Source organism: Podarcis raffonei, chromosome 11 (assembly GCF_027172205.1).
Source record: "Podarcis raffonei isolate rPodRaf1 chromosome 11, rPodRaf1.pri, whole genome shotgun sequence".
In the NCBI taxonomy this organism is placed as follows: Eukaryota; Metazoa; Chordata; class Lepidosauria; order Squamata; family Lacertidae; genus Podarcis; species Podarcis raffonei.
The window spans coordinates 52,207,457-52,221,732 of record NC_070612.1 but is presented as its reverse complement, the minus strand read 5'-3'; the positions used below and the strand labels follow the sequence as shown (position 1 = coordinate 52,221,732).

Sequence of the window (14,276 nt, the reverse complement as noted above, 5' to 3'; positions counted from 1 at the left end):
AAGGAAAGCTCTTCTTGCAGAAGTCCTTGCACTAACGGGACAACATGATTAGATGCAACCCATACATTGTAGCACAGTAGTAAAATGTACTTGGCCCAGAAGTCTAAACAATGTCATGTATCTTGTGACACATTAAAGGTAGAATAAGGAAGCGGGGGCCCAAGAGCCACATAGCCTACTTTCACGCAAGCTTCGGCCTAGTTTCAAGCCAGCTTTATTCTCTCTTTTTTGTCTCCCTTTTTTCTATAATTTTTATTAAATTTTCTGTTTTACATTTTAGAATATTCATTTAAACAACCTTAAAATACCAGTGACTTCCCTTCTTCTCTTTCCATTGCTTTGAGTATCTCGAGGTCATTTAAAGCCAGGAGAGATAAATTCCTGTGCTCAGCGATCTGCTCTTCATCTCTCTCTTACTTTCGTTTGTACCTCGTGTGTCTGAAGTCTTTTTCGGAAGTTTTGTAACAAGCCTTTGCCTTTTAGTAAAAGTTTTTCTTTTGGACCTTTGACTCTGTGTGCTCTTTCTATTTATTTACTGCAAGACGCTGTCCATCAGGATCATCTAGTCCAACCCCCTGCAGTGCAGGAACATGCAGGTGTTCCTTACGGGGTTCGAACCTGCAACCTTGGCATCATCAGCACCACATTCTAACCAACTGAGCTTCCCAGGCTATAATGGGTAATTTAATATGTTAGTTAACTTATTCGTCCTTTTTAAACCCAATGCTTAAATGTATAAAGCCAATTATTTGATTTTGATAGGTAAAGGTAAAGGGACCCGTGACCATTAGGTCCAGTCGTGGCCGACTCTGGGGTTGCGGCACTCATCTTGCTTTATTGGCCAAGGGAGCCGGTGTACAGCTTCCGGGTCATGTGACCAGCATGACTAAGCCACTTCTGGCGAACCAGAGCAGCGCACGGAAACGCTGTTTACCTTCCCACCGGAGCGATACCTATTTAACTACTTGCACTTTGACATGCTTTCGAACTGCTAGGTTGGCAGGAGCAGGGACTGGAGAACAAGAGCTCACCCCGTCACGGGGATTCAAACCGCCAACCTTCTGATTGGCAAGCCCAAGAGGCTCTGTGGTTTAACCCACAGCGCCACCCGCATCCCTGCTGATTTTGATACATTTGCACAAAAGAAAAAGCAAGAAAGATAACTTACACCTGTTGAGCCGATCTACAGGTATTCCAATCCTTATGCAGTTGGCAGCCTCCAGGGTTTCTGGCAGTGGCAGGTCTTCACATTTGGGTGGCTGGAGTTGCATCAGAATCAGCGGATTAGATCTAGCAATGTTGTATTCCTGCCTACAGAGGTCATTCTCCAGAACTTCACACTCATCCCGACAGAGCTCCCTTGGTTTAGGTGTCCGAGCACGCTCGTCGCAGAGAGGAAACACAAAGTGGCAGAAAGATGGGATGGCAAACTGGGAGCACTGATCCGATAAATGGGTGGATGTGCCAATCATGGTAAATGCAGCTGGAAAGAAAGGCAAGGCAAACATTAAGACTTAGTTCAGGCAGAAAATGAGACACAACACATTATGATTGATCTCCCACAACTGAAACAACTTCAAAGCAGGCTACCAAATTAAAAGCATTAATAAAAGAACTGAGAACATACTATGCTAGATACATAGGCATCTCATGTGTATAACCAAAGCTGATATTTTGACGTCACATTCACAGAGTACAAGAGGACTCATCTGCGCTGCAAATTCCAGACTGATTTCTCTCTCAGATGCAGAATTTTCAAAACTTTCATAATCACGAATATTCCCATTCTTTGGTGCGAGAGGAGGTGGTCAAAGCAGTATAATTTGCAACGGCTGAGTAAGTCTGATCGCACCTATATTGTGGTGTATATAATATGATCACCCTGAATATCACAATGGTAGCCACTTGAAAAAGCACCCACCAACAGACCACCCACCCCTTGAAAATTTTTCCTTTTCCCTATGTTTGGGAACCTCGGTTTTTGAGTGTCTCGGAAGCTGAATGTTTCGGAACCCGAATGCTGAAAACCTGGAAGTAATTGCTTCTGTTTTCAAATGTGCCTTGGAAGTCGAATGGCTTCCACTGCGTGTTTTTCCATTTTGTCAATGGAAATTGCCGACAGCGCCTCAGTTGTCAAATGTTTCGGAAGTTGAACAGTCTTCCAGAACAGATTACATTCCACAACTGAGGTTCCACTGAATCTGGTCAGCCACCTCTGCATTTTTTTATTTTTATTTTATTTTTAAGGAAACTTTATTATTACAGAACATCATGTTTTCAAGGTAGATTACAACATTGAGAGTTTTGAGGCATCTTTGCATCGTCTCCTTTTGCAGCCCCCTCTTTTCAACGGCAGGACAACCTGCCATGACCCATTGACGAGTGACCATCTGATGAGGCTCTTGACAGATCAGGATTGTGAAAGGAAAGCTTCACATTATCCTACTGGTTCCAAGCAGAGATGCTCAAATCTGTCTGGAAGTCGCACCCTGTATTCTGCCATCAAATCCCAGATGTGCTGGGGTTAGCGGTACTCACTGAGTGATGAGATAAAGCCCACAATGAGCATGATCAAAGACATGTTGTTCCACAGTATAGCCTCACATGTTTCACTGCTGAGCCCTGGCACGGGAAGCGAGTCCCATGACTAAACCCTAGTGAGGTCTGCCTCAACTCATGCTTTGTTTTGTTTTTAAATCACTATGCTGGATCAATGTATAACATAACATACATTTTTCCACTCCTGAAGCTGAAACACGCACAGCACAATTTGGAAGGAAAAAAACACTGGATGGAAATGTAATAATACATTTTTGGCTGATACACAAGCTAAGTGTTCGTCATAGGTTGTATGTCAGGCATAGGCAAACTCTGGCCCTCCAGGTGTTTTGGAACTACAATTCCCATCATCCCTAGCTAACAGGACTAGTGGCCAGGGATGATGGGAATTGTAGTCTCAAAACATCTGGAGGGGCCGAGTTTGCCTATGCTGTTGTATGTCATAATCACAGAGTTGAGACTGTCCCTCTCCTGGCTTTTCCATCAACTGCTGCTTAAATGCTGACATTTATCACTTGAATTTTCTTCGATATTTAAAAGTTAGGGAAATAAAACATGTATCACAGGTGTGATGCATGAAACAGGTCCCACCTACATATAGGTAGATTTCCACTTTCCCAATTGTTCTATAGCTTTCAGCTCATGACAAATCTGCATGTCCTCCCAGTGCAAATTGTTGGAAGCAAGGAAAAGACAGAATAATGAAATTACTTAGTGCCCCAAGAAATTGCCACCTTCCTTTCCTAATGCATAAGCTGTTCCTTCCCATTGGCACAGTTCACACTACATGATCATCATAACATGTTCCTTTGTTTGGCCTTTTATTCAAAAGCTGGGCTCACACCACAACCATAAAGCACATTCAAAGCATATTCTGTCCCTCAAAGAATTATGGGCACTATAGTTTGTTAATGGTTGCTGGGAATGGTCACTCTGTGAGGGGAAAACTACAGTGCCCAGAATTCTTTGAGGGAAAGTGTGTGTTCTAAAGTTACAGCGTGTACATTGCCTAGGACTAGAAATGCTTGTTTCAAATACACTGTCGGTTTTAAACTGGTTATCAGATCTTACACAAAAGCACATACAAGCATGTGTGTATACTTACTGAACACACACACAGAGGTGTTCACACACTATTACAAACACATCTCTGCATGTGAAGGCAGCTCCCTGGCAGGCAGCTATGCTGCGGAGCAGGAAAAAGTCTTCTGCCCCACTCTCGAAATGGAACAAAATGGAAACTAACTCTCCCTTAAAAAGGTAAAGGGACCCCTTACCATTAGATCCAGCTGTGACCGACTCTGGGGTTGCGGCGCTCATCTCGCTTTATTGGCCGAGGGAGCCAGTGTACAGCTTCTGGGTCATGACTAAGCCGCTTCTGGCGAACCAGGGCAGCGCACGGAAACATCGTTTACCTTCTCGCTGGAGCGGTACCTATTTATCTACTTGCACTTTGACGTCCTTTCAAACTGCTAGGTGGGCAGGAGCAGGGACCGAGCAACGGGAGCTCACTCCATCGCGGGGATTCGAACTGCCAACCTTCTGATCGGCAAGTCCTAGGCTCTGTGGTTTAACCCACGACACCACCCGCGTCCCAACTCTCCCCTGGGTACTTTCATAAAATCATAGAATCTTAGAGTTGGAAGGAACGCCAACAAGAGTCATCTAATCCAAACCCCTGCAATGCAGGAATCTCAGCTAAAGAAGAGAAGAAGAGTTTGGATTTGATATCCCGCTTTATCACTACCCGAAGGAGTCTCAAAGCGGCTACCATTCTCCTTTCCCTTCCTCCCCTACAACAAACACTCTGTGAGGTGAGTGGGGCTGAGAGACTTCAGAGAAGTATGACTAGCCCGAAGGCCACCCAGCAGCTGCATGTGGAGGAGCGGGGACGCGAACCCGGTTCTCCAGATTACGAGTCGATTGCTCCTAACCACTACAGCATACTGGCTCTCAAAGCATCCATGACAGATGGCCATCCAAGCTCTGTTTAAAAACCCCCAAGGAAGGAGAGTCCATCACCTCTCGTGGGAGTCTGTTCCACTGCTGAACAGCTCTTACTGTCAGAATGTTTTTCCAGATGTTTAGTCAGAATCTCCTTTCTTGCAACTTGAAGCCATTGGTTCGAGTCCTACCCTCCAGAGCAGGAGAAAACAAGCTTGCTCCCTCCTCCATGTGTCAGCCTTAAGATATTTGAAGATGGCTATCATATCTCCTCTTTTCCAGGCTGAACATACCCAGTTTCTTCAAGCACTCCTCATAAGGCTTAGCTTCCAGACCCTTGACCATCTTGATTGTCCTCCTCTGCACACGTTCCAGCTTGTCAACATCCTTCTTAAACTGTGGTGCCCAGAATTGGACACAGTATTCCAATTGTGGTCTAAGGCAGAATAGAGTGGTACTATCACAGTGGTACATCTGGTTATGTTTTTCTGGGTTACCAACAGTTTTAACCTGGAAGTGAGTGTTCCAAGATCTTGGAGGCCTCACCGCTGGCCGGAGCCAAGTCCAGACATCCGCAGGGCCTGTGGAGGCTCCGCGATCAGCCTCCAGCTGCGAGAGCTCTCTGAGGCCTTCGCAACTGCCTGGAGCCAGGCCCCGACATCCGCAGGATGCCCAGCAGGTTGCATCCCAGCCCCAAAGTTAGGTAAGGAACACTTACCTAATGAAGACCAAGAGCAGTGTTAAGAAAACAAGGGTGAGCCTGGGCCAAAAAGCCCTTTACCAACCCTTGCCCCATCCCCAGCCATAGCCAGATGGGTGGCACCTAGTCAGGTAAGCCCATCTACCCTGTGGGAGTGGGGGAGTGGAAAATTTTGGGATTCTGCAAGGGATTTTGGGATTTGTTTATGTGTGTCTGCCCTGTGCCTTTGCCTCTGCTTTGCTCCATCGTTTGGGGGACTCTGCCTTCTGCCATTGTTTTGGGGATCGTGCGGGGTTTGGGGTTCAGCTACTGGTTGACTGTGTGACTGCAGAAATGGATAAAAGCCCCCCATTCAAACAATCATCAGTGCATGTAAAAAAAAAGTTGCTTTTTTCATCTACAATACTGTCTTATTTATTTTATAGTACAGCACATTGATTATTGCCTTCATTTTATGGATCAATGGTCTTGTTAGACAGTAAAATTCGTGTTAAATTGCTGTTTTAGGGGGTGTTTTCCATTGTCTGGAACGGATCAATCCCCTTTTCCATTACTTTCAATGGGAAAGTGCGCTTCAGGTTAAGAACGGACGTCGGGAACCAATTAAGTACTTAACCTGAGGTGCCACTGTACTCCCCTTGACACTAGACTTCTATTGATGCAGCAGCAGCAACCTCTCTCTCTCTCTCTCTCTCTCTCTCTCTCTCGTAATTGTCTGTTTGGTCTACCTAGCAGCTCTATCGTTAATCATCCTATTGTCTTATCCACAGAGTGTTCCTACACTCTTAGAATAACCTTTGAACTCAGTGACAAACATAGTACTGATTAATTTTCTTGGTTGGGCAGAGATTTTTTCAAGAAGCTGAGTAACTGAACAGAGCAATTCCCAAGATGGCCAAACCGGAGTATCACACGGAGCTTGTAGTCAGAATTTTGGGCTAGGCCCTTTACAGCAGTCAGGACCAGGTTAAGTGAAAAGTGTGAGTGTACCAGAAGAAACCTGATATTTGCTAATGACTTTAGTAAGCTGCACTAAAGATTATAATGAATTACCAAATGACTTCAAACAATGGCAAAGCATCCTTGAACAAGCCGGCCTTTAAAAAGAATGCAGATAAGAAGAAGGCCAAGATAAGTAAAGATCGTGGGCCCACTACAAAAGGAATACTTGGAAGGGAACATAAAATAGTTGAGGAATTTTCATATTTGGGATAACTGCTGCCAGATAATTTTCCTCTTTAGCAACCCTGGATCAAATTTGCTTGCTTGCTTGCTTCTATTCCTTTGCCGCTTTTTATTCAAATAAATCCCAAAGTGGCTTACATAAAAATAACATAATGGAACATCACGAATACAGCATAAATTGTATAGAATACTTAAGAAATCATCAGTAAAACAATCCCAAATACTGTGAAACAATTTCCATCTATGTAACACTATTAACAAGACAACTAAAAAATAAGCTTAACATCACAGTTACACCAAAAATCATATTATAGGACTCACAAAGTACGACAGCATTCATATCTATAAAACAATATTAATGACATTAACAAAATAGCAACAAAACAAACAAACACAAATGGTTCACATCAGGAATCAACAGAAGGAAACTCAGTCAATAAAAGCATTGAGACTTAACTGCCTACATGTGGGAGGTCTCGAGTCATACCTGAACACACCTATTTCACCATGGGATCACATATGCAAATGTGAGTTTACAATGCAGTCAACAAGCAATTTCTGAAAGTGCAACCACAATTTGGTCACCTGCTACAATCGCGTATCCGTATACTGCTCGTCAGTTTACATTTTACAGTTCTCTACGCCTCCAGGACTGAGGACAAGTTTACTAAAAAAAACCCTAAAGCTGGTTAAAGTGAAAAGGTTTGTACACTTGCCCCATGATAATCTATAGAAGTTGCCAGCTGCTAAGTAAGAACCGCAGTACCTCAAGAACCGCCTCTTTCCATATGAACCTACCCATTCCCTGAGATCATCTTCTGAGGCCCTCCTTCATGTGCCTCCTCCTCGAGAGGTCCGGAGGGTGGCAACACAAAAACGGGGCCTTCTCTGTGGTGGCTCCCCATCTGTGGAATGCCCTCCCCAGGGAAGTTCACCTGGCGCCTTCATTACACACCTTTAGGCACTAGGCAAAACCGTTCCTCTTTAACCAGGCCTTTGGCTGATCCGATTTACATCCTATGCCCTTTTAACATGTGTTTTTCAGGAAGGGGGGCTATTGAGTTGTTGTTTTGATTTTTATTATGTATTTTGTGGTTTTATATTTTGATTTTATTCTGTGAGCCACCCTAAGACCCCCAGGTATAGGGTGGTATAATAATAATAATAATAATAATAATAATAATAATAATAATAATAGTAATAGTAATATTTTGTGCAGTGGAAATGGAAGATGTCTAGAGAGCTAAACAGATGGGGCATATGAATGAGAAACGTTACAGAGATAATCCCATGCAGTTATTTCTATAATCTTCTGGACAGTGCAGTCACAGCTGTGTCAGCTGTACAAGGAAAAGCACCAGAGAATGAACCAGCTGTGGTGGGTACGATGGGAGGTTGGTCTTCAATGGGCCCCAGTGTCTTGGGTAGAGAGAGGCTGGATGCTTGAAAGGAGTATATCACAACTGAGACTCAGAGCTGTCCTTGTAGAAAAATGCACGGTGCTATTCTCTGACCAGGAATAACTTGGTGCACTCTGTTACAAGTCAGAAAATTAGATCCAGTGGTTCAGAAGGTTCACGGTTCAATACAAACTAGTTCTCTCATGTTTTGTATCTCCTGTAAGAGGTGCTTGGATATGGAATCTCCTTGCTCACTACTGGCCGATGTCTGAACTTGTTTGCAAAACATCTGGATCTGTATATGCACTGGGCAGATTAAACAAGATATTTTTTTTGCCAACAATTGCCTAGCAAATAATTCTTTTTATTAGATGACAAAACAAAGTACAGGCATTGAAGCGGAATATAGCAATCCTGGGGAAATTGGGTGCATGAAGATGGAGTTTTAGCAATATATGGCAATGCACACAAGTCCTTTCCAGTACTGCAAAGCAGCTTATTCCAATACTGACTTCCCTAAACACCAATAATAGATTTGCCCATGGCTCCTTTAGAAGTACAGGAACCCACGGTAGTTTTCTTCAGTGCCAAAAGCAGTAATAAGAGGTGTATTGCACAAATAAAATATATGAGTCAGCTGGGCTTAAAGAAGACAGAAAAAAGACAAAAGCACAGCCTATGTCTCCCCTTTCTTTCTTTCTTTCTTTCTTTGCAAAAAAAAGAGAGATTTCAGAAATGTTTCACACTTTACACTGAAAAGTTTTACTACCACAGTGCTTGAAGAAGTCTTTTAAAATTAATTTTCCTGTTTGGACTGCAGATGTCACTATTTTCCATTCCCATAGCCACATGCTTCAGTGGCTTAAAGTGAAAACTAATGTAACAGTTACAAATGTAGACTTCCTTTTCTTTTTTCCTTTTAAAAAAAGAACCGCCAGAAAACTGATTTTTCCTAGAACAAAAATATCTTTGTTCTATTTCCCTCATTCTAAGATTTGCCACCTTCAGTTTGATTCTCATGCTTTTACATTGAACAGACTTTACAGTGAACTACTCATCAACCCAAAATATCTGGGGCAACGATAGGAGGGAACTTCTATACTTTCAAAACAATGCATAATAAAGAACTGTCTCAATATTACAAGTGTCCCAAATGTGCCCACTTTCAGGATCCCATGCCTTCAAAAGTGTTTTCCAAGGAGGCAAGGGGACCATCAGGTAACAAGGTAAAAGTTAAAGGACCCCTGGATGGTTAAGTCCAGTCAAAGGTGACTATGTGGTTGTGGCGCTCATCTTGCTTTCAGGCCGAGGGAGCCAGCGTTTGTCCACAGACAGCTTTCCAGGTTATGTGGCCAGCATGACTAAACTGCTTCTGGCACAATGGAACACCATGACGGAAACCAGAGTGCACAGAAACACTGTTTACCTTCCCACCGCAGCGGTACCCATGTATCTACTTGCACTGGCGTGCTTTCGAACTGCTGGGTTGGCAGGAGCATGGGACAGAGCAACAGGAGCTCACCCCCTCACAGGGATTCGAACTGGCAACCTTCTGATTGGCAAGCCCAAGAGGCTCAGTAGTTTAGTCCGCAGTGCCATCCGTGTCCCAAACAAACAAGCACACAATCACTGATAGGTCTACCCACCACTGTGAGGCTCAAATCAATGAAGATGATGCCTCCCCAGCTGTTACCATTGGCTGTGGGTTTCTTGTGATGTCACAAAAGCACTTGGCAACTGAGTGGATATAAAGGCAGGCCAGGGGGGAAGCCCTTTTCTGTTTCCAGCAGGACACACCTGGCAATGGATGTGATATTCAGCACTGCCCAGGTTTCTTCCCCTTGGAGGAGGCAAACTGGTGAATGGAAGGAGGCAATCCTCTGGCAGTGGGATGCTAAGGAGCAACAATAAGGCAGGTTTGCTTGCTTGAAGGCTGCTGGTATCAGTGGTTGGAAGCTGGCAGATGTCTCATGATGGACCTAACAGTAGCTTCTGGCACAAGAGGACACCGTGATGGAAACCAGAGCGCATGGAAACACAGTTTCCCTTCCTGCTGCAGAGGTACCTACTTATCTACTCACACTGGTGTGCTTTTGAACTGCTAGGTTGGCAGGAGCTGGGACAGAGCAATGGGAGCTCACTTTGTCATGGAGATTCAAACCATCGACCTTCTGATTGGCAAGCCCAAGAGACGCAGTGGTTTAGACCATAGTGTCACCCACGTCTCATCAGGCTATGCAGCTGGAGTGCTCATTCTATTTTTCCCTGGCTTAACTCCCAGTTTGCCTCTTCACCTGTGGAAGCTACAATGGCAAGACCAAGGAGAAAGCCAGAAAGCCTTGATTATTTCTGCAGTTCATTTATAGACACATGTAAGCAGCCCATTTGGATTACTGTGTGCATCTCCTGTGTTCAAGTTTGCTCATGCCTTTTTGCAGAGCACAGCTGTTCTTGTTTCTACATGTGGAGGAGCACGGTTCTCTGGATTATGGCTTCTTACAAGCCCCGATAACTATGCACACTGAATCACTGGACCCTTTGTATGTAACTGCAGAGTTCTCTAAAAAATCACTGCTGTACAACAGGAGCCTGAGCCTTTGCTGTGAAAACCTATTAAATAAAAGCAAATATACACCCTACGCAAAACTCTGAATAGGAGCACAGAAGTACAGGAGCTGACTGGCAGTTCCTCTCCTGGGTTTCAGACAGAAGATTTTTCCAGCTTTAGCTTGGGATGATGGGAATTGGACCTGGAACTCAGTACATGCCAAACATGAGTTCTATCACAGAGTCCCAGGCAGCCTTCCCCAAACTATCGCCCTCCAGATGTTTTAGATTCTACTTTCATCAGACTTGGCCATGTGGTCAGAGAAGATGGAAGTTTTGAGTCCCAAACATCTGGTGGACATAAGGCTGGGGAAGGTGTTCCTGGAAGAGATCCACCATATCAAACATTTTATTTTTTGCAGTAGACTACAGAGGGTATATACAAATAGTTAAAAACAAAACAAAAGGTTGCATAGTGAGTCCCAATGTTGACAGGTATTCGATTCCAATTACTACTCAGGTATATAACTGCTTTGCAAGAGCATTGAATTAATAATAATAATAATAATAATAATAATAATAATAATAATAATTTATTATTTATACCCCGCCCATCTGGCTGAGTTTCCCCAGGAACTCTGGGCGGCTCCCAATCAGTGTTAAAAACAGTACAGCGTTACATATTAAAAACTTCCCTGAACAGGGCTGCCTTAAGATGTCTTCTGAATGTCAGGTAATTACCGTATTTTTTGCACCATAACACTCACTTTTTTCCTCCTAGAAAGTAAGGGGAAATGTCTGTGCGTGTTATGGAGGAAATGCCTACGGGTGGCATGCCTACGGATTTTCCTCCTCTAAAAACTACGTGCGTGTTATGGTCGGGTGCGTGTTATAGAGCGAAAAATACGATATTTATCTCTTTGACATCTGATGGGAGGGCGTTCCACAGGGCGGGCGCCACTGCCGAAAAGGCCCTCTGTCTGGTTCCCTGTAGCCTCACTTCTCGCAATGAGGGAACCGCCAGAAGGCCCTCGGCGCTGGATCTCAGTGTCCGGGCTGAACGATGGGGGTGGAGACGCTCCTTCAGGTATACAGGACCGAGGCCGTTTAGGGCTTTAAAGGTCAGCACCAACACTTTGAATCGTGCTCGGAAACATACTGGGAGCCAATGCAGATCTCTCAGAACCGGTGTTATGTGGTCCCGGCGGCCACTCCCAGTCACCAGTCTAGCTGCCGCATTCTGGATTAATTGCAGTTTCCGGGTCACCTTCAAAGGTAGCCCCACGTAGAGCGCGTTGCAGTAGTCCAAGCGTGAGATAACTAGAGCATGCACCACTCTGGCGAGACAGTTCACGGGCAGGTAGGGTCTTAGCCTGCGTACCAGGTGGAGCTGGTAGACAGCTGCCCTGGACACAGAGTTAACCTGCACCTCCATGGACAGCTGTGAGTCCAAAATGACTCCCAGGCTGCGCACCTGGTCCTTCAGGGGCACAGTTACCCCATTCAAGACCAGGGAATCCCCCACACCAACCCGCTCCCTGTCCCCCCAAAAACAGTACTTCTGTCTTGTCAGGATTCAACCACAATCTGTTAGCCGCCATCCATCCTCCAACCGCCTCCAGGCACTCACACAGGACCTTCACTGCCTTCACTGGTTCTGATTTAAAGGAGAGGGAGAGCTGGGTGTCATCTGCATACTGATGAACACCCAGTCCAAACCCCCTGATGATCTCTCCCAGCGGCTTCATATAGATATTAAAAAGCATGGGGGAGAGGACAGAACCCTGAGGCACCCCACAAGTGAGAGCCCAGGGGTCTGAACACTCATCCCCCACCACCACTTTCTGGACACGGCCCAGGAGGAAGGAGCGGAACCACTGTATGACAGTGCCCCCAGCTCCCAGCCCCTCTAGACGGTCCAGAAGGATGTTATGGTCGATGGTGTCAAAGGCCGCTGAGAGATCCAGCAGAACTAGGAAACAGCTCTCACCTTTGTCCCTAGCCCGCCGGAGATCATCAACCAGCGCGACCAAGGCAGTTTCAGTCCCATGGTGAGGCCTGAATCCCGATTGGAAGGGATCCAAATGGTCCGTTTCCTCCAGGCGTGCTTGGAGTTGTTCAGCAACCACCCGCTCAATCACCTTGCCCAAGAATGGCAGATTTGAGACTGGGCGATAGTTGGCCAAATTGGCCGGGTCTAAAGATGTTGTTTTAAGAAGCGGTTTAATGACCGCCTCTTTCAGCGGGTCTGGGAAGGCTCCCTCACAGAGGGAAGCATTCACCACCCCGCAGAGCCCATCGCCCAGCCCTTCCCGGCTCGCTTTTATCAGCCAGGATGGGCAAGGATCAAGGAGACAGGTGGTCGGTTTCACTTGTCCAAGCAGCCTGTCCACATCCTCGGAGGTAACAGATTGGAATTGATCCCATGTAACAGGACCAGACAGAACTCTAGCACTCTCCTGCCCTGGCCCTGCTCCCACGGTGGAGTCTACCTCCTTCTGAATCGGAGCGATTTTATCTGCAAAAAACTTTGCAAAAGCATTGCAGGAGATCTTGGGGTCCCTACCAGGCCCCGGTGGTACAGGTGGTTCCGATAGATTGCGAACCACCTGAAAAAGTCTCCTGCTGCTGTTTTCTGCAGATGCAATGGAGGCGGCGAAGAAGGCCCTCTTCGCCGTCGCCATTGCCACTTGGTAGGCTCGACATTGAGCTCTAACCCGTGTCCGGTCTGATTCAGAATGAGTTTTCCGCCACCGGCGCTCTAGCCGCAGGGAGGTTAAATAACATTGTATTATTAAGGATTACTTAAAGAAATACTATAAAATTAATGACAGTTAGAATGATGTTGGGCTTAAAATAAATGGTTACTATTAGTAATGGTTAAGACAGAGAGAATAAGGATGATTAACATAAATTTATAGTAAAATAAGGGAAGATTCGCTGAATAATTGTAAGAACTTGGAATACAGAAACAGGAAGCAAGAGGAAGTCGAGGAAGTAAGGTTTAAGAAATTAGGATATGAAATGGTACTTGTTTTTTGTTCTGTTAATGTTTGTTGTTTGTTTTTGTATGTTTTGTGTTAATATAAAAATTGTTTAATAAAAAATATTATAAAAATAAAAATAAAAAAATAACATTGTATTATTATTATTAATTATTAGGTAAAGGTAAAGGTAAAGGACCCCTGGATGGTTAAGTCCAGTCAAAGGCGACTATGGGGTGCAGCATTCATCTTGCTTTCAGGCTGATTGCCAAAGACTAGGACTAGCCGCCTGAGAAACAGTTTCTATCCAAATGCGATTTTGGTTTTAAACGCAGTGTAAGGTAATCCCTATGGGAGTATATTGTATTTAATTACGGGGTATCAAGAGTTTTTAGGGGGTTAACCAGGCTGGGATAGGTGGGATAGCAAGCTTGTTGGTTTTTGAATGTCTGATGTAGATTTTTTCAATTTCGTTGTTCTGTATGGGACAATGACAATAAAGATTATCGTATCGTAATTGATGCTTTTGAATTATGGTGCTGGAGGAGACTCTTGAGAGTCCCATGGACTGCAAGAAGATCAAACCTATCCATTCTGAAGGAAATCAGCCCTGAGTGCTCACTGGAAGGACAGATCCTGAAGCTGAGGCTCCAATACTTGGGCCACCTCATGAGAAGAGAAGACTCCCTGGAAAAGACCCTGATGTTGGGAAAGATTGAGGGCACAAGAAGAAGAGGACGAGATGGTTGTACAGTGTTCTCGAAGCTACCAACATGAGTTTGACCAAACTGTGGGAGGCAGTGGAAGACAGGAGTGCCTGGCGTGCTCTGGTCCATGGGGTCACGAAGAGTAGGACACGATTAAACAACAATGAAACAGTACTAAACTGTGATCTGCCATGGCTACCCTAACATGCTACTTGGCTACTCAAAATACAAAAGTGCCACCACTGCCCAC

The 14,276-nt window shown here is 44.9% G+C and overlaps 1 protein-coding gene across 1 annotated transcript in view; it reads right to left on the bottom strand.

The window, feature by feature from the left end:
• The window catches only part of ROR2 (receptor tyrosine kinase like orphan receptor 2), a 159,742-nt gene that overhangs the window by 11,716 nt on the left and 133,750 nt on the right, over positions 1–14,276 (bottom strand). Inside the window, exon 6 of the mRNA XM_053409288.1 lies at positions 1,169–1,483. Coding sequence (XP_053265263.1) covers positions 1,169–1,483 — 315 coding nt within the window. The remainder of the gene's footprint in view (positions 1–1,168; positions 1,484–14,276) is intronic.